This window comes from Papaver somniferum, chromosome 11 (assembly GCF_003573695.1).
Source record: "Papaver somniferum cultivar HN1 chromosome 11, ASM357369v1, whole genome shotgun sequence".
NCBI classification, from domain to species: domain Eukaryota; kingdom Viridiplantae; phylum Streptophyta; class Magnoliopsida; order Ranunculales; family Papaveraceae; genus Papaver; species Papaver somniferum.
Window position 1 is genome coordinate 139253809 of NC_039368.1, and position 20813 is coordinate 139274621.

General features: G+C 36.2%; 2 protein-coding genes and 1 long non-coding RNA gene across 3 annotated transcripts; 2 read left to right on the top strand and 1 right to left on the bottom strand.

Annotated features, from left to right (window-relative positions):
- Positions 1 to 284: 284 nt before the first annotated feature.
- On the bottom strand, positions 285 to 3148 carry LOC113323354 ((-)-alpha-terpineol synthase-like). Its single transcript, XM_026571645.1, has 7 exons — positions 2835 to 3148; positions 2463 to 2724; positions 1971 to 2352; positions 1654 to 1872; positions 1433 to 1571; positions 1092 to 1340; positions 285 to 1006 (listed from the first exon to the last, which is right to left on the bottom strand). The coding sequence occupies exons 1-7, from the start codon at positions 3060 to 3062 to the stop codon at positions 629 to 631; spliced, it is 1857 nt and encodes a 618-aa protein (XP_026427430.1). The 5' UTR covers positions 3063 to 3148; the 3' UTR covers positions 285 to 628.
- Positions 3149 to 5862: 2714 nt separating this feature from the next.
- Positions 5863 to 7701, top strand: LOC113325337. Its single transcript, XM_026573535.1, has 2 exons — positions 5863 to 6850; positions 7232 to 7701. The coding sequence occupies exons 1-2, from the start codon at positions 5863 to 5865 to the stop codon at positions 7699 to 7701; spliced, it is 1458 nt and encodes a 485-aa protein (XP_026429320.1).
- A 10860-nt stretch (positions 7702 to 18561) lies between these two features.
- LOC113323578 lies at positions 18562 to 19398 on the top strand. The gene is made up of 2 exons (XR_003347699.1): positions 18562 to 18787; positions 18930 to 19398. It is a non-coding gene; the product is annotated as an uncharacterized LOC113323578 (long non-coding RNA).
- The last annotated feature ends 1415 nt before the right edge of the window (positions 19399 to 20813 follow it).

A 20813-nucleotide genomic window follows, 5' to 3' on the forward strand; every position in this document is an offset into this window, starting at 1 on the left:
GTTATACTACATATGTTACTAGTATACTAGTATGTTACTACATATTAATATGTTATGTATTGATACTACATATGTCACCACATATTAATATGTTATGTATTGATATGTATTGATAGTACATATGTCATATGTTATTACATATGTTACTACATATTAATATGTATTGATACTACATACTACATATGTTACTACGTATTAACATTTGTATTGATACTAATTAGATTTGGAAGGGTGTTTTAGGCCTTTAGAGAACACACTTTATAATCTCCACAAAATTTTCGGACCAACGACTAAATAATCTGGTTCAAAAACATGTTTTTAGACTAGCGACTAAATTAATTTCACGGGTGGACTAGCCATTAACTGGATCATGAAAAACTGGATTAAACAGTAATTCCTACAATCAAAAGATAATCTAAGTCTTTATTACATCTCCATTTAACGGACAAGATGGGGCTGTCAAAACCTATAAAAATAGCCTCTGTCAACGGATCCCTCCCCTCGAAACAAAGCACAAAAACATAACACCAACAAATTAATCTTTCTTTGTAACTGTAAACTTGTTAGCAACATCTTCTTCATTCCCTTTCGAGCCACCTTTTTGAAGAAATCTGAGAAAGTTGGGAGTTCAACTTCTCCTTTCTGAGAGAACGGGATTGCAATTAATATTATCAATGACTGGGATGGATGAGTACTCTTTGTAGGTAGGATCATCAATGTGAATGGGGTTAACTATCAAAGACAAAACATGCTCTATACTTCTTGAATGCTCTGAACCAAGTGCATCTCCATATTGATACATGAACAAAGACGTTCTTGCAAAATTGAGAACCAAGTTAACGAATGAACCATCAAATGGAGAGGAATCCAACAGGGATCGGTTCATCTCTTTCCACATTTCCATAATTAGGCCTTTTACGTGCTCACGAGCATCCTTTTCCGAGACATTTTTTTCTTGCATGTAACAGAATATGGAGGATGCAACTTCACCTCTTTTTATCTCCATCTATTCATGATTAAGCAAAACAGATCCGGTAAGTTACATATGAGTTATGGTGACAAAAAAAAAAAAAAAGTTTCTAAGGACTTACCGAAGAGGTTGCGAGATCATTTGAAAGTCGACACAACAAACATGAGGAGTAGAGAAGAGGATGATTGTTTTCAAAGGCATGTAACACACCAACATTAATATTTTGATCCGTCATGAAATATGCAGCCATTAGAAACACATATCCAACAGATGAAACGGAGCCATTTTGCACATATTCGACAAAAGTTGGTACGTAAACTTTATAGCACCATTTTGCTTCTGTTAACATTGCCTTCATTGAATTGGCCAACTAAATAAATAAACAATGCTAATTATTCCCAAATTCTTTCAAAGAGTAAGTCCAAAAAAAAGGGTAAACGAACAATCAATTTACACATTTACCAATTTGGTTAAGTGCGGTAAGATGTCAAATTGTTGTTCACTGAGTATCTCGAAAGCCATTCCATTGACAGTGTTGTAGAGGGCTAAAAAACATATCTTCATATGATTTGGAAGTTTCTCCATGGCTTTGCAATCCCACCTTCGACCGAAAATTTGTAATTTGATTAGCATTATCAGTGTTTAGGTTTAGGTAGTTGAAAATTAAGTACATACGATCATACCTCTCGATAACATCTGTAAATAATTCAAGTTCTTCTATTGACCCATAAACATCATAAATATCATCAATTACTAAAGCAAAGCTTAAGATTTTGGTGAGCCATTCTCTGCAACGTTCATTTCGTGGCTCCCAAGAGCACCCAATATTTGATAGGAAGCACTCAACTAAACGGTCTCTTGCAAAATTCAATTTCTTTGCAATTCCAATGTTGTTCCACCACCTGAACAAGCGTGGCATAACAGCACATATAGTACATTATGACATTGCAATCAGTGAACAACATCTACCAAATTATACGCGTGTAAAATAGACACTGACCTTGATATACGTCTGAGTTCCATCTCATGCTGAGCCTGAACCATGTTGAAATTCACTTTAGCCAATTCAAGAAGTGTAGGATTCATATCATTTTGAAACTCATATGCTTCAATGAAAAACCTAGCTTCTGATCTTTGAACCCTCCAGTGAAATGGTGTCTCTAAGGAGCGACGAACTTGTGAAGTTAGGTTAACATTAATCTTGTCGTTGTTACTTCCAAAGTCTAATAGATGTCTTCTTGTGAAGAGTATCGCTTCAATTAAGATGATTTCCCCTTCCAAAAGCAAATGTGCCGCTTCAAATAAACTCAGCATTCCCTTTATATCGCGAGTAATAGTTTCCTTGAACCCACCTCTTGCGTGTCTGAATTCGTCAAAAATATCTGCCACTCGCAAGATAAAAAGAAATGAGAAAACAAACTTCCACAATAATTGAAAAACAATGAAAGTGTCGGGGGCAAATCCCCCCGCCTCATGGATTAGCTGGGTGTACCTTGAGATTGATAAAAACCATACTGCCTAAGAAGCCTAAATTTGAGAGAAGTTGCATATAAGTTATCTTTCATCTTTTGTGCATCGTCATGGTACATGTTCTCTAGGATTTTGAGAATGTCTTCCTCTATAAGGTAACTCATTCCGAGTCTTTGAATGGTATCGATCAACTCAAGCTTCGCCAGTGGTTTTACTGCATTCTTAAGCAAACCCTTCACTTGTTTTTCTATCTTCTTCACCAGTAATTCCTTATCTGTTTCGCGCTGCATATAAAAAAGTAATAGTAATTAGCATAGTCTTAAAAGATGAACGAGTTGATATAATGAACTTTTCGAGTGGAAAATGCTGATCCCAAATTAATAAAAATGATCACCGAGTAATTAGTCTTGGGTACTGATTCAACAAAATGCTTATCCCAAATTGCAGGTTGGTACTGAAAGTGTACAGAGGATTTTGATTGTGCAAGTCGTTTAGTGCTAACAGACAACAGGCTCGACGATGGGGTGGAGGTGAAAGGATATGATAACGACGATAAAGAACATGATGAGGAAGAAGAAGTTAGGAATGGATAGTGAATAATTTGAAACATTGCAGAGATCATATTACTAGTTGGTGCCAATATTGAATGCAAATCTCCCTGAGTTTTTTTTTGTTTCTTTTTTTTAGCAACCCTATTAATAGGGTGGATATATGTACTTACTAACCGGTCATTTTTACATTTTACATGTGGACTCTAAGTGCACACGTTTTTATTTCATCTTGTCCAAAGATAATTTCATGAAATAGCGTCACACGACAAGTGTTTTCAGGGAAACATGCAGCATGGAAGTGGCGTAGGTATAACTTATTGCCAATAATTTTCTCATGTTGGTTGGTCCACACAGTTTAAACGGTTGCCAAGAAATTTCTCATTTTGGTTGTCCACACAGTTTAAACGTTTGACAAGACTATTGAACTCTGAAGATTCATTTAAAAAGAACTAGGACATCACTCCCAAAATAATTGCGAACCTATGGTACGGACACATTATTAAATCCAGACAAACGAAAGAAGATGAACATGTCAAGTCATGTCAATGGCACACACATACGTTTTTACCTTTTTTGGAATCTTACCTTTTTTGCGTTTGGTCTTCTTCACTATGGTCAGTTAATCATTTTAAGAGTGAGTTTGTATTATTTGGACTGTACAATGCCTAAAGATTCTTAAACATGAGGTCGCTTTGTAGACAGTAGACAGCATCAATGGAAAAAAGAACAAAGAGCGCTGAGCTGAATTCTGTGGCCACCTTTTAATCCGTGGCTCGGTGGATAAAGAAGGAGTAAACTTTTGTTATATCCTTTTGTGGGAGCTCATTCTGAAATCGACTTGCGAGTTTACCGGATATAATAGTGTAAATGGCATGATTGTTAACAACAATTGGTTTCATATTCGGTTTGTTGGAACCTGTTATGCATGATAAAATGTGATCATGTCATGATTATTCTCAATAGTCTGTTAGTATAATTAGTTTGTGTATAGATGCTCCAATTTTTATCGTTTTTCTGCTGGAAGAGTGGAAAGTAAAGGTGGAAAGGTGGGGAAGCAACATATTCCGAAGATTTCACGTATTATTAGAGACATAAATTATTAAACAAATGTCTTTTTTCTGGGGCTCAATCGATGGAAATGCCACTTTTGGAAATGGGTTTCCAAAAGTGCCACCCCTAACCCCAACCTACCAAAAATGCCACTATATGACATTTATGCCCCTAATAATACAGGACCCTTAATTGTTTGATATTATTTCCAACTTTCAAAAATTAAAATAATTATTTTTTATGTGGTTTTTTAGTGCCAGGGTCCTATACAAGGGGTCCGGACTCTTTACCGAACCCTAGGCGTATATTAAAAAAATATTAGAAATCATTTTTTTTAATGTACTTAAGTATGCAGGGTCCCTTCAAGAAGGTCCTGACTCTGTCAGGATCCTCTGGATCTTAGTTTAAGGACCTTTTAACTTGACCACCTAGGCGCCATGTAGGCGCCATGTAGATGACAAGTAGAACGAACAATGTGAGGACCTATTGCACCAGGGTCAGGACCTTTAACTAAGATGTCGGGACCCTCAGCTAAGGACCTTTCTCAAGTCGACCACGTAGGTGCCATGTAGGTGACAACGGGGATGAATGCAGTGATAACATTTTTACTAGGGTCAAGACTCTCAAAGTCTGGACCCTACCGTTTGACGAGACCCTAACGCTTCACCTTCCTTACACCCCCGTTACACCCCTCTTTTCCTTACATAACCCACCTTCATTCTTTTTTTTAGCGGTTCATCTTCTTCTATTTCCTTCTTTCATCTTTTTTTTCTTTTTCGTGGCAGCTGCTACACCATGAAAGCTAATCATCCAACTGAGATAGAGAAGGAAGGATCTATAGGTGAGCTTAACTTTTAGCTCTTTCAAATTCGATATTAAATTTGGGTTAATTTCAAACTCAAAGTTAGGGTTCTTGAATATGTATTGGGGATTCGAATCCAATACAGTGAAATAAGGTATTGCGGTTCTTGAATATGTACAGTGAAATAAGGTATGGGTTATCTTTAATTTTGTGGTTTGGTTACTTAATTTATGTAGGGTTCATGATACAGGATGATCTTATAACTGATAGTATGTTATGTTTTGTGAAATGCAGTTGCTATTTTGTCGTCGCCATAATGATAAGCAAAGTTTTTCTCATCCACTAACTGATAGTATGTTTTGTGAAATGCAGTTGCTTTTAGAACCCTAAATTGTCGTCGCCATAATGATTAGCAAAGCTGTTCTCATCCACTGCAATGGTGAATGGGTGCACAACAAAGGTAATGATGACTACAAAGGTATGACACATCTTGCGGGGTACCTGATAAGTACACTTTTGAGGATGTGAAGAAGAGAGCAATGGATGTTTTAGGTTTCCTGCACAAACCTTGTTTTGATGTGTATGGCCTCATAGATGTCCCGGGAACCTCATTTAAGCAAAGGATTAAAATTGTTAGTGAAGAAATGTTGATTTTTTATGTTGGACAGACATGTGGAGTCCCAAGCTTTTACACAATCAAATATGGAGAAGAAGTAAAAGTAGATATTCCTCCCGTGACTCCCAAAACAACTACTGGAGATTACAGCGGATCCAAGATGCTTCCCCACACTCCCTTGACCCCTCTTAACAATCTCACGTCGTGTTCCAGTGAGGATTATCAGTACAAGAATGAAACCATCAAGGGAGATGGTGGTGTTAAAGGTACGTTTATTTGTCCCTCTTGTTATTGTACTTTTGTATTATGTTTTTCCTGACCAAATAGTCACACTAATGTTGAATGTTTTATTTTTTCATCGAGTACTAGTGGTCCAAAGGCTAGGAGATGTTTTGAACCAGTAATGACTCCATCAGCCAAGAAACTCCGATGTCTTCCTGATGCGACAACAACTCCAGCGCCGGTTCTGGACATTCCTAAACCCCCGAAGGATATGAAGTACAATGATCTATGTGTGGGTAACACTTTCAAAATCATGGGGGAGCTGAAACTTATACCTGCAATAGCCAAAGTAGAAAGAAATTTTGAGTACAAAGCTTTTAAATCCGACAGCCAGAGGTTTATTGCCAAATGCAAAGACAAGACATGCGAGTGGCGTCTGCGAGCAGTTCCCTTAGATTCTTGTGGGTGGTGGAAACTCACAGTTGCAAACGATGTGCATACTTGTGAAAGCAACAAAAGGACTGACCCTGAATTAAGAACCAAAGCGGCCGCTACTGGAATTGCAGAGCTTTTCAAGCACAAATTCAAAGAACTAGATGCGGCATTTACGCCCAAACAACTGGTTAAGGACATAAAAAGGGATTATGGAGTGGTTATCAATTACCGGCAGGGATACAGCGCTTGCAAGCGTGGTATTGAGCTGATCAAAGGTAGCCCTGATGAATCGTACCAACACCTTGTTGGTTATAGTCACATGCTTGGTGCTCGTAACAAGGGTATTGTTACCGAGATTGTAACTGATTCGGATGATTCTTTTCTATATTATTTCTTTGCTTTTGGAGTATGTATTGAAGGATTCAAAAACTGTTTCAGACCCGCATTTGCGATTGATGGTACACATCTTACAGGGCCACGCCAAGGAGTTCTACTGTCAGTCGTTGGAATGGATCCCGACGAGTCGATCTATCCTATTGCTTTTGCTGTTGTTGATTCAGAGAATAATGAATCTTGGGAATGGTTTATGAGAAAGTTAGTCGGAGTACTTGGCGATAAGTATGCTATGAATGAAGATGTTGTTGTGGCAACAGACAGGCACCCATCGATCTGTAGAGCCATAAGGTTGGCATTTCCTTGTGCTAATCAAGTATATTGCATCCACCATATTTCAGGTATTTAACAAGACTTTATATACTACAAACACACGATTTTTGTGTTTAAATAGATTTGATGTTAGTTATCTGAATGGATACAACGTTAACCTTGATTTGTGTTTAGTATAACTTATCAGACTGTAGGTCTTTATGTATGCGTATCTAGATAGAGTTATGAAGTCAATGACAATAGCATCATATTGCATATAATGTCCCAGCGGAGGTGGCAGAACAAGTTTTGTAGCATCAATAGCATCATATTGCATATATGTACAGTCCAAACAAGTTTTGTTGTCCACCCTGTTGTATGATACATTTCAGACATATAATTATATATATATATATATGCATGCTTCATGTTGTACTTATAAGTCAATCATGTAATGTTTGACCTTGCAGAAAATATCAAACAGACCTACCACAACGCCACGGCTTCGGTGGCATTTACAAGAGCTGCAAAAGCGTTTAGCAATGATGAGTATGAACTTGCTATGAGAGACTTAGGTTTAGTGAGCCCCGCTGCTTTAAAATCTGTAGTGGATCTTGGACCGGAAATGTGGGCCAGGGTGAAGGCTAGAACTGGTCGTTTTACTCTCATGACTACAAACGCCTGTGAAACTTTCAATTCAAGAATAGCTGATGTTAAAGGTCTTCCAATCTGTCATTTAGTCGATTACATTCGCAGGTTCCTTTTGTTATCACATGTCGTTTGTCCTACAGCTTTTAATGAATCTCCAGCAACTAAAAAAAAAATTGGCATGACACAGTACATTAGGCTAAATGTCACCTATTACCTTTCAACACCATCGTCAGATACCACTCTTTTGTCCTCCACAGTGGCATTCGGTGATATAATTTTCTCCACATGATCAGCAAATTTCACTTTTTTAGAACACTTCTTCTTCTTCTGTCCTGCACCCATAATTTAGAACCTACAAACATATTATAATCGAGATTATTTAGTTACTCAAAGTAAACTCCCGACACAAAGTTATAGTGATTAAGTAAAACTAAGTTCCTATCTACCTAAAACTATGTCCAACACACACATACGAGCACCAGCATAAATAATCTGAAAGCTATAATTACCAAAACAAACTAACAAAGAAAAGGCGACTAAATTAAAAGCGTTATCTGTGGATACCACATCCCTACGGTTGTCTAGCCACTACCAATTGAACAACAAACTAGTTTTTACTGTGAGCATACTAAATGCTCATAAAATAGTGCTATACTTTGGAATTTAAAGATCTTAAAATTCACGCAAGGACACTTCAGGTTTCTATTTTCACCGACTTAGGCATCATGCTCTACGCATAATCTCTCGCATACACTCAACTTCAAAATAAAATAAAATAAAAAACAGTAGAGTAGGAGGCGAACCTAATTGATTTATTTGTTTCTTCCTGAATTTATTGATCACCTAACAATGAACAGAAAAAATACGAAGGTCAGAATGGTAACCATGAAGCTTAAGCAAACCACATATCAAAACAATTGAGCATTTATCCATGGTTGTACATAGAGCTTAATCGACCTCAATTTTGTATCAAGCATTATTATCAACGAAGAAAACATTTCAGGCATTGTTTTTAAGCTTAAAATTGCTGCAAGATTAAAATTATCAACATCTATGCAACACCTTAACGTAACTTGCAAGTTTCAAGTTTTGTGTTCTGGATACTGTCACAGTTAAAATTCCCTACCACCCACTCATAAGAACACCAAAAATAAGGAGTTTCAGTAGACCTTCCCTACACCCACCAAACGTTTCAATCTTGCAAATACGTTATTTTACTGACACACACTGTTCTATTTACTTCAGAGCTAATTTCCAACCACCCTGGGCTGCATGGGGGTAAACCAGTGGAAGGATAAAGCATTCAGACTCAACAAACCAAATAAATGCAATCTTAAATGACAACAGTAGGAACCACTTATGCATCAAATTTCAAAATAGGTTCATGCCAGTGTTTTAAGTTGCAATCATTGTTGATGGCCATATATCAGAAGAAAATAAAACTTCTGACAACGTTTAATCCTACCACCAAGAGCCAATGTTGTAAGCATCATACACTACATCAATCACTATAGTTCCCTGATTTTTCAATCTAAACCATGATATGAACCCTCAATTCCTAGAGTCTATTGTAAATTCTAAAAATTAACCCCCATATACCCATCGGTTTGTAAAGATTAAATAACGCGTTTTTCATTACAATAAGTACAACTGAAACATCAATTACACATCTTATCGCAAAACATAAACGAGCAAGTTTTAAGCATGTTATAACATCAGAATAACAAAATCAGAAAATGATAATCTGTGGTAATACCAGAAACTAACTTAATAACAAACTTTTGTTATTAAGAATATTGTAGTACCAGAATAACAAAATTATAATCTATGGTAATACAATAAACTAACATAACAACATGATAAACAAACTAAGATTCAGTTTCAGAAACCCCCAAAAAAATCTGATTAAAAAAAAAAACAAAAATCTAAAGACAAAATCTTATCTTCAATTAACCAAATAAAGTTTCAGAACACCACTTATCATTCAAAATCTTAAACACCTAACCAAAAATTGCCTACTTTCATTTCATATCCAACAAAATTGAATCTTAATTTCAGATTGATAAAAAATAAGTTTAAACCCTAAATCATACCTTTTTTTTCTTCCGCTCGTTCTGAGGTTCGGTTGATATCTGTGTATCCAAATCTTCTCCCCTAATATCTTCTTCCAAATACCCGATTTCTATCCATTATTATTTGTTCTTCATAGATGGTGAATTGGGTATGTAAAAATCTAGGGTTTTTCTGGATTTTCCGTTATGGATATTGGTGTTTTGCTGTGATCGTTGGTTAATCTCTGCTGATAACTGAGAGAAAGAACAGAGAGGAAATGAGAGAAAGGTTCTAGAGAGAAGGAGATAAATCTCCAGACGGAAATAACTAGGAGGTTAATCTCTCCTGACGTGTAGGTGACTCAGATTTTAATTTTTACTGAGGTGGTAGCTGACTCAGACAATAGGGTGTGGACCTTTTCTGAATAAGGGTATGAAAGTCAATAAAACCCCAAAAGGATACTTTAATGTATATTTCATTAAGGATGGCATTTTCAGAAGCTTGTTTTCATAAGGGGCTATTTTCACACATTAAAGTTTTTTTATGGTGGAAGAGTGGAAGGTAAAGGTGTAAGGGTGGCAGCGGCTAATAAAGTGGTCCCAACTTTTTCCATGTTGTCCAGAAGAGGTACGGTAGTGGTGAATGTGTCTCTTTTTTGCGAGAACAGTAGTGGAACACCGTTTCCTTCATTTTTCTTTCCTTCGGCAGATTTGGGAGCATTTTTTACAACGGTTGGGCATTGCTTGGGCTCATTCGACATCCATTCTCGAGTTTCAATGGGTGGAAATTCGAGGTATATATCAAGCCTCTTATTCTTTTGAGATATTGCTCGCGGATTGTTATTTGGTGGGTTGTGTGGTCGGAAACAAATGACATTTTGATTGCTTAGAATTAGAAACAAGTGAAAAAGTTTTTTAGAAATGTGAAGTTTGGTGACTTTGTTTTTGATTGGCAAAGCTTGTTTCGATAGTAGTTTGTTGTAAGCTCTCTAATTGATTTACTAATCTCTTCTTGTATCTTCCGAAGATGCTATTTTTGGCACCCTTTCTTTGTTGAGATTATTAGTCTCACATATTGTCTGGGCAATCTAAGATCCTGCGGTTTATAATTCTTTGGGCCACTCCACTCATCGTCAATTGATTTTGAGTTGGTTGCATGTATTCTAACATGGTTTCTTTGTTGAGATTATTAGTCCCACATTGTCTGGGAAATCTAAGATCCTGCGATGTATAATCCTATGAGGCACTCCACTCATTGCCAATTGGTTTTGAGTTGGCCGTATCCTTACATGGTATCAGAGCAGGCTATTTGCGACTAGTCATTTGACCGCGCCTTTACTCCGCGTCACCCGATTTAACTGTCCACATGTTAGACCCAACGAGGCTACACGTGAGGGGGTTTGTTGAGATTATTAGTCCCACATTGTCTGGGCAATGTAAGATCCTGCGGTTTATAATCCTATGGGCCACTCCACTCATTGCCAATTGATTTTCAGTTGAACGAGCGTATCCTAACATTCTTATAATTATTTTATCTTTGCCTTTTTCAAAAACTTATTTTATCTTTGCCTTTTTCAAATACGTGTTAAGGTGGGGAAGCAACATATTCTGAAGATTTCACATATTATTGCAAACATAAATAAATGATCTTTGTGTCTAACAATATCGTGTCAGTGAGTGTATTTATGTCACGAACGGTAATGTCACTTGTATGGTTGTTGTTGAAAAGTTTGCAAGATTCAATTAATGGCTGCAAATTTTCGAAGTCATTAGTTTATTTTATTTTGCAGTGGACATGCAAAAAAAAAAAAAATACAAATATTACACCAAAGATTAACTGTCAAAGACAAAGCATGCTTTATGTTAACAAACGTAATGTAAGGGGTAAACCAAAACGTACACATGGTGACCTTTCTAACCAAGGATACCTACGCACACGTGTTGTTTCCGGTGGCCCTAGAGCTTTCAACGGAACCAAGCTGTTCGTAAGGAAACTCACTTTACAAAATCCAAATTCCGAAGCGTGTTCCAAGTTGTAGTCTTCGGATTATAGCAAAAGAGTGTCGCTGAGTTGATGTGAAGACGATTCTCCCTATGCAAGAGCAGAACCAAACCACCCTTTGTGATAGCAAATGGTACATAATCCCAAGGGAATGATGAAATTTCCGGAGTTGAACTGAACTCCTTACACCAGCGCAAATGGAGTTATACTGGACCCTTTTCGATAAAATAAAATAAAATAAGTAACTGCGAAGAGTCAGACAGGCGACAGGTCCGAACTGAAGGAAAAAACCAGTTGTCAACTCAGTGGACAAAACTGAACCCGCCGGATTTATAAAGATGAAACACGGACGACTTCAGATTTTATTTTTTATATTTTATCAGAACACAAAATTTGTATTAAATCATTTCAAGACCGTGATATAATTTTCATTACCAAACAGCTAAGAATAACATGTCAAGTTGTCCATGAATTAACACTAGTCGCATTCCTAATGAAATATAGGCTCCATATATGTCTGCAACCACTTTGACTCCAGCAACCTCCAACTGTGTATAAAGTTAGTCGTGCCTAGTTTCTAGTCAATGTAAAATAGCTTTCCTCCTTTATCTTCTCTTGTACTTCACTGAAGAATAGTTCTCCCCTTTTATCTTCTCCTGTACTTATGTAATTCAGTTGTAGTAGTTGTGTATAAATAGTTGCATACTAAATCAATGAAATCAAGCAGTTGAAAACTACCAAATTCAGAAAATCTTTATGGTATCTCATTAAGCTATGAAAATTCCAAAGCGGCGTACTGTTATGAAAAAGGAAGTTTTCGCCTTGGAAGAAAATGATACTTTCACCTGTACAGAATTATCTCCGGCCAAAACTGCTATAGGTTGTAAGTGGGTTTATAAGATCAAATATAAATCTGACGGAACTATTGAGCGTTACAAGGCTCGCCTTGTTGCTAAGGGATTTACACAACAAGAGGGTGTATATTTTCATGATATTTTTGCCCCTGTTGCTAAACTTGTTACAATCCGAGTTCTCCTTTCTATTGCCGCCATAAAAGGTTGGTCTCTCCATCAAATGGATGTCAATAATGCTTTTATTCAAGGTGATATTTATGAAGAAATTTATGTGAAACTTCCTCCTGGTTTTAAGCCACCTGGTGATAAAAAATTAGTTTGTCATTTAAACAAGTCTATTAATGGGCTTCGACAAGCTTCTCGACATTGGTTTGCTAAATTTTCTTCTACTCTTCTAAAAGAAGGTTTTACTCAATCAAGTGCTGATTACTCTCTGTTTACTTATCATCATGACTCTGTTTCTTTATATGTTTTGGTGTATGTTGATGATATTATCATCACTGGACCTTGTTCTTTCGCTATTTCGGCTTTCAAACAAAAGATTGCCACTATATTTTCTATTAAAGACTTAAGTCATCTTCAATATTTTCTTGGAATCGAAGTGTCTCGTTCCTCGAAAGGTATCTTCCTATGCCAACGAAAATATGTTTTAGATATTCTGAAAGATTCCGGTTTAACAGGTGCTAAAACATCTTCTTTTCCTATGGAGCAACACTTAAAATTGCTTCCAACTGATGGTGACATCCTCGATGATCCTAAGGTTTATCGTCGCTTAATTGGTCGCCTCCTTTATTTGACGGTTACTCGTTCTGATATCGCTTATGCGGTTAATACTCTTAGCCAATTTCTTCAAACTCCACGGAGTTCTCATCTCGCTGCTGCTACGAGAGTGCTACGTTACTTGAAAGGTACCATTGGTCATGGTCTCCTTCTTTCTTCTACTAGTTCCCTTCAAATTCGTGGATTCACTGATTCTGATTGGGCTGGTTGTCCCATAACTCGTCGATCTACGACTGGTTATTTCACCTTACTCGGTGATAGTCCTCTCTCATGGAAATCTAAAAAGCAACCAACTGTTTCTCGTTCTTCCGCTGAAGCTGAATATCGTTCCCTTGCACATCTAACAGCTGAGCTCCAATGGTTGCGTTATCTTTTCAATGACTTAAAGGTATATCCTTCTAGTCCTATTCCCATCTTCTGTGATAGTCAAGCTGCAATTCACATCGCTAACAATCCAACACTCCATGAGCGTACCAAACACATTGAGATTGATTGTCATTTTGTTCGCGAAAAGATCCATTCCCAGTTGATCCCTCCAGAACACATTCATACTACGACACAGGTGGCAGATATTTTCACAAAGCCTCTTGGTGCTGATCGCTTCTCTAGATTACTAAGCAAGTTGGGCCTTTTTTCTATTCCTCCGCCGGCTCCAACTTGAGGGAGGTAATGAAATATACGCTCCATATATGTCTGCAACCACTTTGTCTCCAGAAACCTCCAACTGTGTATAAAGTTAGTCGTGCCTAGTTTCTAGTCGATGTAAAATAGCTTTCCTCCTTTATCTTCTCTTGTACTTCACTGAAGAATAGTTCTCCCCTTTTATCTTCTCCTGTACTTATGTAATTCAGTTTTCGTAGTTGTGTATAAATAGTTGCATACTAAATCAATGAAATCAAGCAGTTGAAAACTACCAAATTCAGAAAATCTTTAATTCCATAAAGATCTGTTTAATCATCAACATCCAAGAAATGTGCATGGTGAACAAGAATTTAATTAGAAGCATACTTCTCGAGAGTATCCAGGTCACTCCTCTCTTCATTGTTTTAGTCTTCGGCCTCCTTTTGATATTGGTGGCGTTCTCCTCTCTTTTCTTCTCTAGGGTTTCCAGATCCCTACTTTCTTCATTGTTTTAGCCTCCGGCCTCCTTTTGACACTACAAGAAAACCTTGCTTAAGCGACCAAAAAATTTCCAACTGCCCAGTATTTTGGTCCCTCCAACAGTTGAGCAGTTAAACTTGCGACTGCCTTACATACTAGTTGCTCTATAACTATATCCATTAATTTTTAGCGATTAAAGTAAGTTGTTTGCTGCTACAACAGTTTTTCCAAGTAATGTAGAGCAACTACTATAGTAGGTTAATAGCTATTAACTTAGAGCTACCATGTGCCAGCTATTCAAAATATCTTAGGTTGGTATAACCAGTCTCAGCGACGAAATCTGGCCACCCCCACCACATTGAGAATAATTTTAATCCAAGTTTGAGAGATATATATCTGACGGTTTGCATCAGTTAACCAATTTCCTCCCTACCCAATAAAATCATGCCAGCATAAATTAGTTAAAAACAGCTAAATGAGAAACGTAATAGGGATGGGTTTGACGGGACCAATACTCCAATGTAATCTGTATCGCGGCAACTTTTCCACCGTTGGATAAGATAGTTATCCGTGTGAATTTTGTGTTTGCAAGCACATGCGTCCGATTTAAGATTCTAGCTCTCTATTGGCCAATTACATTTCATGCGGATCCTAAATGATAGATTGTGTGATTAGGCTCCGATTTTTCCTCCGTTGGATAAGGTAATTATCCGTGTGAACTTTTGTGTTTGCCTATAAGTCGTCCGATCTAGAGGCCCTAGCTTTCTATTAGCAGATCATATACCATGCGGATCGCAAATGTTAGATTGTGTGAGTTAGGCTGTGAGTATTTACATGTCCGTCTGACCGACGTCCGTCCCTAACACATGTTAATATCAAAAGAATTTATTAATCTAAATGATTATCAATTTCGGGCATCTCGGCCGGAATTCCGGCGAATTTCGGATCACCATAAAACGAAACACAAGATTTCGCCGAAACAGAAAGGAATCGAAAATTCCGGGTATCTTGGCCGGAATTTCGGATATTAGAACATTTCGAGAACAATGGAACCAATGATCCTGTTTTAAAAAATTTCCTTCTTTGGAGTTGTACCGAGATTACACCGAGATTTGGAAACGGAATCTCCCCGAGACAATGTTGTACAGTGTCTCGCTCGGAACCGAGACAAACCGGAATCCGAGATCGGCTACATTGGGCGTAGCTAGTAAAAATTTATGATGGTTAATAAATTCAATTTTTATTATTTACTGCGGTAAGTTCATCGATTATCAGAGTCGAGCTTAATCTTATGTATAAAATTTAAGACAACATAACATTTTGAGTATGGGGGAAGCTGAAATTGAATTAAAATCAAAAAGCAAAAAAAGTTGCGTGGAAAAATAAATTGAAGTGAATGTTATAGGAAAAAGGAAATTTTGGTCAACAAACTGGACCGGATTTGTATGTTGATTGTTATTACCTCATTCAAATTAACATTTGTATTTTTACAATAAAGAAATGGTAGATAAACACACTTTCCGGTTTAATCATTGTACAATTAACGTTGATATAACCGGTCTACGATGTGAATTTTTTTATTCAGATTTGCAGAAGAATATTTTTAAAAACTAAGTTTGATCTTCTTTTAAAAAAAAAATGATGTTGGAGAGATTTTTGAAAAGGACCTACCATGAAAAACTGATACTTAGAATTACCAAATTTAATTTTCATCAACGAATTAAATTCCTCTAATAGTCACGGGGAGGATAAATTAAAAGCGAGCTACATAATATATCAATGGCATCTGAGCAAGGGACGTGCCCTTGAGACCGCATGAGGTTTTACAAGAACACTAAGTGTCAGCTTAAAATTTGGAAGCTCCGACCGAACTTAGATTCTCTTATATATCCCTATAGGAAAATCTAGTTGACATATAACAGTTGAATTTGTGTTAGGTCGATATGGAATGTTTATGTTTTAATGTGGGTACAAAATGAAATTAGGAACTAAGAAGAACTAAAAAGGAAAGAATCTAGTTAAAGAAGATTCTGACTAGTTAAAGCAGATTTTGTGGTTCATTGCTGAATTTAAAAGTTTTCGTATAAATATTCCAACTAATCAAAGACCGGACAAGCATATTTTGGTTCACATTGTTAGATTATGACGTTCGATAGATTTAGTGTTTTCGTATAAATGTTCCCGAAAAACCTAATTGGTGAGGCATATTTTGGTTCACCCTGATAAATGTCGACCTCCGATATACATTCCGATTAAAGGAATATGAAACAAAGAAGATTTATTATTTATTGCTAGATTTAGGATTTCAATATAGATAATTCGACTAATTAGAGATCAGACGATTATATTACCCTCAGATTCTATCAAAATTTCGTGAAAGCGATCGTCTAATGTAGAATAAATTTATGATTTTCAAGAAAATACAAGAATCACATGGATTACCACTCCGTCCAACGACCACAAATATGTTCATGGGATCTCTCTTCTAGGCGAGAACTAGAGAAAATACAGGAATCATATGGATTACCACTCCATCCAACAACCACACATATATTCTAAGGAGCAATGCTATTGATGCAGGAATTTCAGTTGCAGAAAATTATAATTGACCATTTTATCCCGATTTTATCTTATTTTATCCATTTTATCTTGATTAAACCATGTTATTTCATTCAATGTATTGTTCAGTTTTTTACAAGTGGCATTCATCCATATCAATGAATTTCATACTTTTTTTATATTTTCCTAGCATATAGTTTTAGTTTTCATTATTTCGTTTACATTTAGTCTTGTATAACCCACAATTCATAAATTTATTAAAAATCATATACAAAGGGTGCATCATGTATGAATAAAAACACAAATTTACTTTGAAAATAATCGTGATCCGTATGACATTAGTCCTGCCAATAAGAAAATCAAATGTATAATCCGACGGACATTAACTCAAACGGAAAACTCATATACGGATTTACCATAAGAACATTTATGCCGTATGCATACAGATTTTGAGGGAACATAATTACAAGTTAACAAAAAATGAAGTATGACGCTACTTATTTTCTCTGTAAAGTGTACAATGTTTAATCGGTCTATTCATTTTAAGATCTTTGGGGATCACACTTTGGGTACTCTAATATATATGTAATCGGGAATATTTTATTGGTCGCAGCTGATTTTTTCTTTTATGTACACTTAGCATCTATCGTTTTGATGATTGTTATTTCTTAATCAATTTAGCCCTTTTCCTCTTAAAGAAAAAAAACGAAAGAGAGAAATTCTAAATATGTTTTGGTAAGCGGGCATGTTTAAGAAGGTAACATCTGTGAAAAATTATTTTTGTCCATTTTATATTTTCAAATAATTGTGGACCAAACTGAACATGCGTGTTTGTTACCAAACTAAACTTATGTGGGTCGGACGTTATAAATGGACCAAGATTGAAATTATCGCGGAATTTAATAAAGTGACTTGAAAACAGAAAACATTTGTTTTATACCCTAAACTAGTGATCCCAAAACTACTCCAAACTCATATCGGAGTGAATTATGGTAATTACAGGGTATGAACCCCTATCTCTGTACTGGGAGGGAGCACGAAAACCATCAAACTTTAGTTAGCAATTTTTCATACTATTCGCGAATGATTTCGCGCCGATCGATTTTGGATAATACTCCCGTCCTAATGCAAACTTGCATCTGATTCCTGTGTTTTATGAGTATTTCAAATAATACGCGATTTATCCGTACCGCATAGGAATTCGCCATATCACTCCGACTACTAATGAGTTTCAGTTTTTATTGGGCCTAGTCAGGGATATTGGTTGACACCTTTGTCACTGTGTTTAAGTCTAAATACTGTATTTATTTTGTAGTTCAATAAAATTGCAAAACCACATCTACACTTATATAAAATTTATTTTCTTATCACTTAGTATACCCCGAATTTTCTCTACCGAATTCATATATTTAAAATGAATTATATGCGTACATATCACGTTCCGAACCACATTTCCTGAACATTTCCTGAACCACAAATTGCTAATTAGGCATCGGACCGGGAATGGTTATCGGGAAAAAAATAAAAAATAATGTTCCCAAGAAGACAACCACGTAATATGCGTGCTCTTTTTTTTGACCACACGATTATGAGTTAACGGCTCAGATTATGGTGAGCAAACGTAGTTGACTTCTCTTTATCTCGACGAGTCAAAAATTCAAAGTTCTATAGCATCAAACATAAAATACATTTACTACAGTCTACGGCAACCAAGATTATTACTTGGATTTCTCGAGATTAGGAATGATCCGACGGCCAGAAAACCTCAATTTTCTTATCTCTCTTATAAAACTCCCAATAACCCTAAATCTTTCTTTATCGCCTCTGCCTTTGCCTCCGCCTCCACCACTACCAATTTTTTCATTTCCCCTGTATCTCTCAATCTTCTTCTTCACCCTGTATTTTAGTTGACGGTCGCAACCATTTCTCTATCTCTTTTGATTAGATCCAAGAATTTGTGTTTCTTAACTATGGTTTTTACTAGTTCATCATCATAAAGATGGAACATGACATATTGACAAATCAGAGGTGGGTTTGGTTTTCACCTTAATTCATACGGTGCTTGACTAATTTATTCTATATGCTTTACTTTTTTGTTTCAATTTAGTGGTTTTTTATGATATTTATTTGTAATGGAAATTTCTGATTTAGGTGATTTTTTTAATAATAGGATCTGCTTCTTCTCCTCAAATCATTGTGAGTTATGCTTGAGTGGAGATTCAACTTGAGGAAGTGCTGATGGATTTTACATCAGTTTTATCACCACCTACAAAGCCCCTTTATTGAGAATAGATGATGCTGGGTACTTGTTTCATGAATAATTATCTCGACTCAGGTTAAAGTCTACAGAGGCAAAGGTCTGAAATTTGGTACAGGAAAGAGCAACCAAATCTTTGCTTAGAGTCAATTATCAAAACCAACGCAAGGGATTTTCATAATGAGATCTATTTTTCTTGGTGTGTGATTCAGAAAAAAAACTAACGTGTTCTTCAAAGTTGAAGTAGTTGTTATTCTTCAGATTATATCTGTATTTCTTTTCTTTCTTTTTTCTTAAAAGAAGGGAGATTGTATTTCTTTATTTGAGAATTGATGTGTAATTTTTTTGATCAGAATAATTGAGATTGCAATTCTTTATTTAAGAATTGATGTTGTAAATTGAATCGGATACAATAAAAGTTAATTTTTTTAATTACTTTTGGTTCATATTTATTTTCAATATAATTATGATTATAGAATTTTTATTTAAAATCACGGTGAAACATTCAATACCGGAATATACGTCGGAAGAGTTTGACCAGCTAATTTCAGACAAGTTGCTGAAAGTCGATACGGCGGACTTCAAAGAAAGACCGACTTCCCGAAGTTTAGCGGTTTTACCCATGTATAGACTGAAATTTTTACTCGTTCCAGTTTAGTCGGAATACATTTAAAGCTATAACATTTCTTAGCCGCTCTACTGAAGTTGAAACATATCTAGAGCGATTGCCTAGCTGCTCTAAGTCTCTACAAATCCCACCTCTTGCGACTAGGGAACGAGTGCCACTTTAAGTTGCTATAATGTTTAGAGCGACTTGAAATGGGCTTTTGCAACTTAAATTGACTAGTTGGTTAAGATGGTTTTTCTTGTAGTGTGATATTACTGGCGTTCTCCTTTTGTCTAAGTTATGTTCTCCTCTCTTTCCGATTCCTCCCATTCCAACCAAGATTCCAAGACACTAATAAAATAGCCCACTTCTCGAAGCAAACGATAACAACAGTTAAGAAGTTCATTATGGTCTTTGATCTTGGTATAGATACTTCGTAATGGAAAGGCCACTAACCTAGATTTCATGAGGATTAGTACTCAAAATGGTGATCGGTCAAGTTAATTGTTGGTTATCCAATGTTAATCTGTAATTTGTTTGGCTATTTTAAGTTTGGTTTTTCTATCTATTTTCCCTTATAGTACTGTCAAGATAATGTTAATCTGTAATTTCTCTTCTCTTTCAACATATGCTTTTTTTTCCTTTCTTTTTGACCGTGCCTTTTGCTCTGAGATGATTCTTATTAAACACTTTCACCATCACGTTATTTTATTATTAGTTATTTTACAAAAGAAAAAAAAAAGAAAAAAAAAACAAATATAGAAAAAAAGTATATGAATTGCCATTAAAGATCAAAAACTTTTAAAATATACATTAATTAACCATGAAAAATAAATAGAAAAACCATGAAAAAAATGCCTCTCACAAACCCACCATGCAGTCTCCCGAGGGGCTTGTGTGGGTAAAATACCCGACGGCCACGTGTCAACATCCCAAGGGGTGAATATATGATGAGATGATGAGGTTGAAGCATTGAATCATTCGTTGAGAGAAGGATTTGTCTCAGTCGAGGCAACTGCACAAACGCCACATGAATGACGCGTGTGTATAAAGGTCTAATATGCTCAGACGGTCAAGTCTAAAAAGCAAGACCGCATTTAATAAAGGATAAGAACAAGACTTGGGTAGTTGGGCATCGTGACAGAAGACTCGGACGATGTATCCTACGACCCAGAGGCGATGGAGCACGA

Excerpts from the sequence above, each read along its gene's own strand:
- LOC113323354 (XM_026571645.1), bottom strand. The coding sequence starts at position 3,062 with ATGATCTCTGCAATGTTTCAAATTATTCACTATCCATTCCTAACTTCT. Across the intron at positions 2,353-2,462 it reads TGGTTTTTATCAATCTCAAG|ATATTTTTGACGAATTCAGA; the intron begins GTACACCCAGCT and ends TGCGAGTGGCAG. Across the intron at positions 1,572-1,653 it reads TTTACAGATGTTATCGAGAG|GTGGGATTGCAAAGCCATGG; the intron begins GTATGATCGTAT and ends TTTCGGTCGAAG.
- LOC113325337 (XM_026573535.1), top strand. The coding sequence starts at position 5,863 with ATGACTCCATCAGCCAAGAAACTCCGATGTCTTCCTGATGCGACAACA. Across the intron at positions 6,851-7,231 it reads TTGCATCCACCATATTTCAG|AAAATATCAAACAGACCTAC; the intron begins GTATTTAACAAG and ends TTGACCTTGCAG.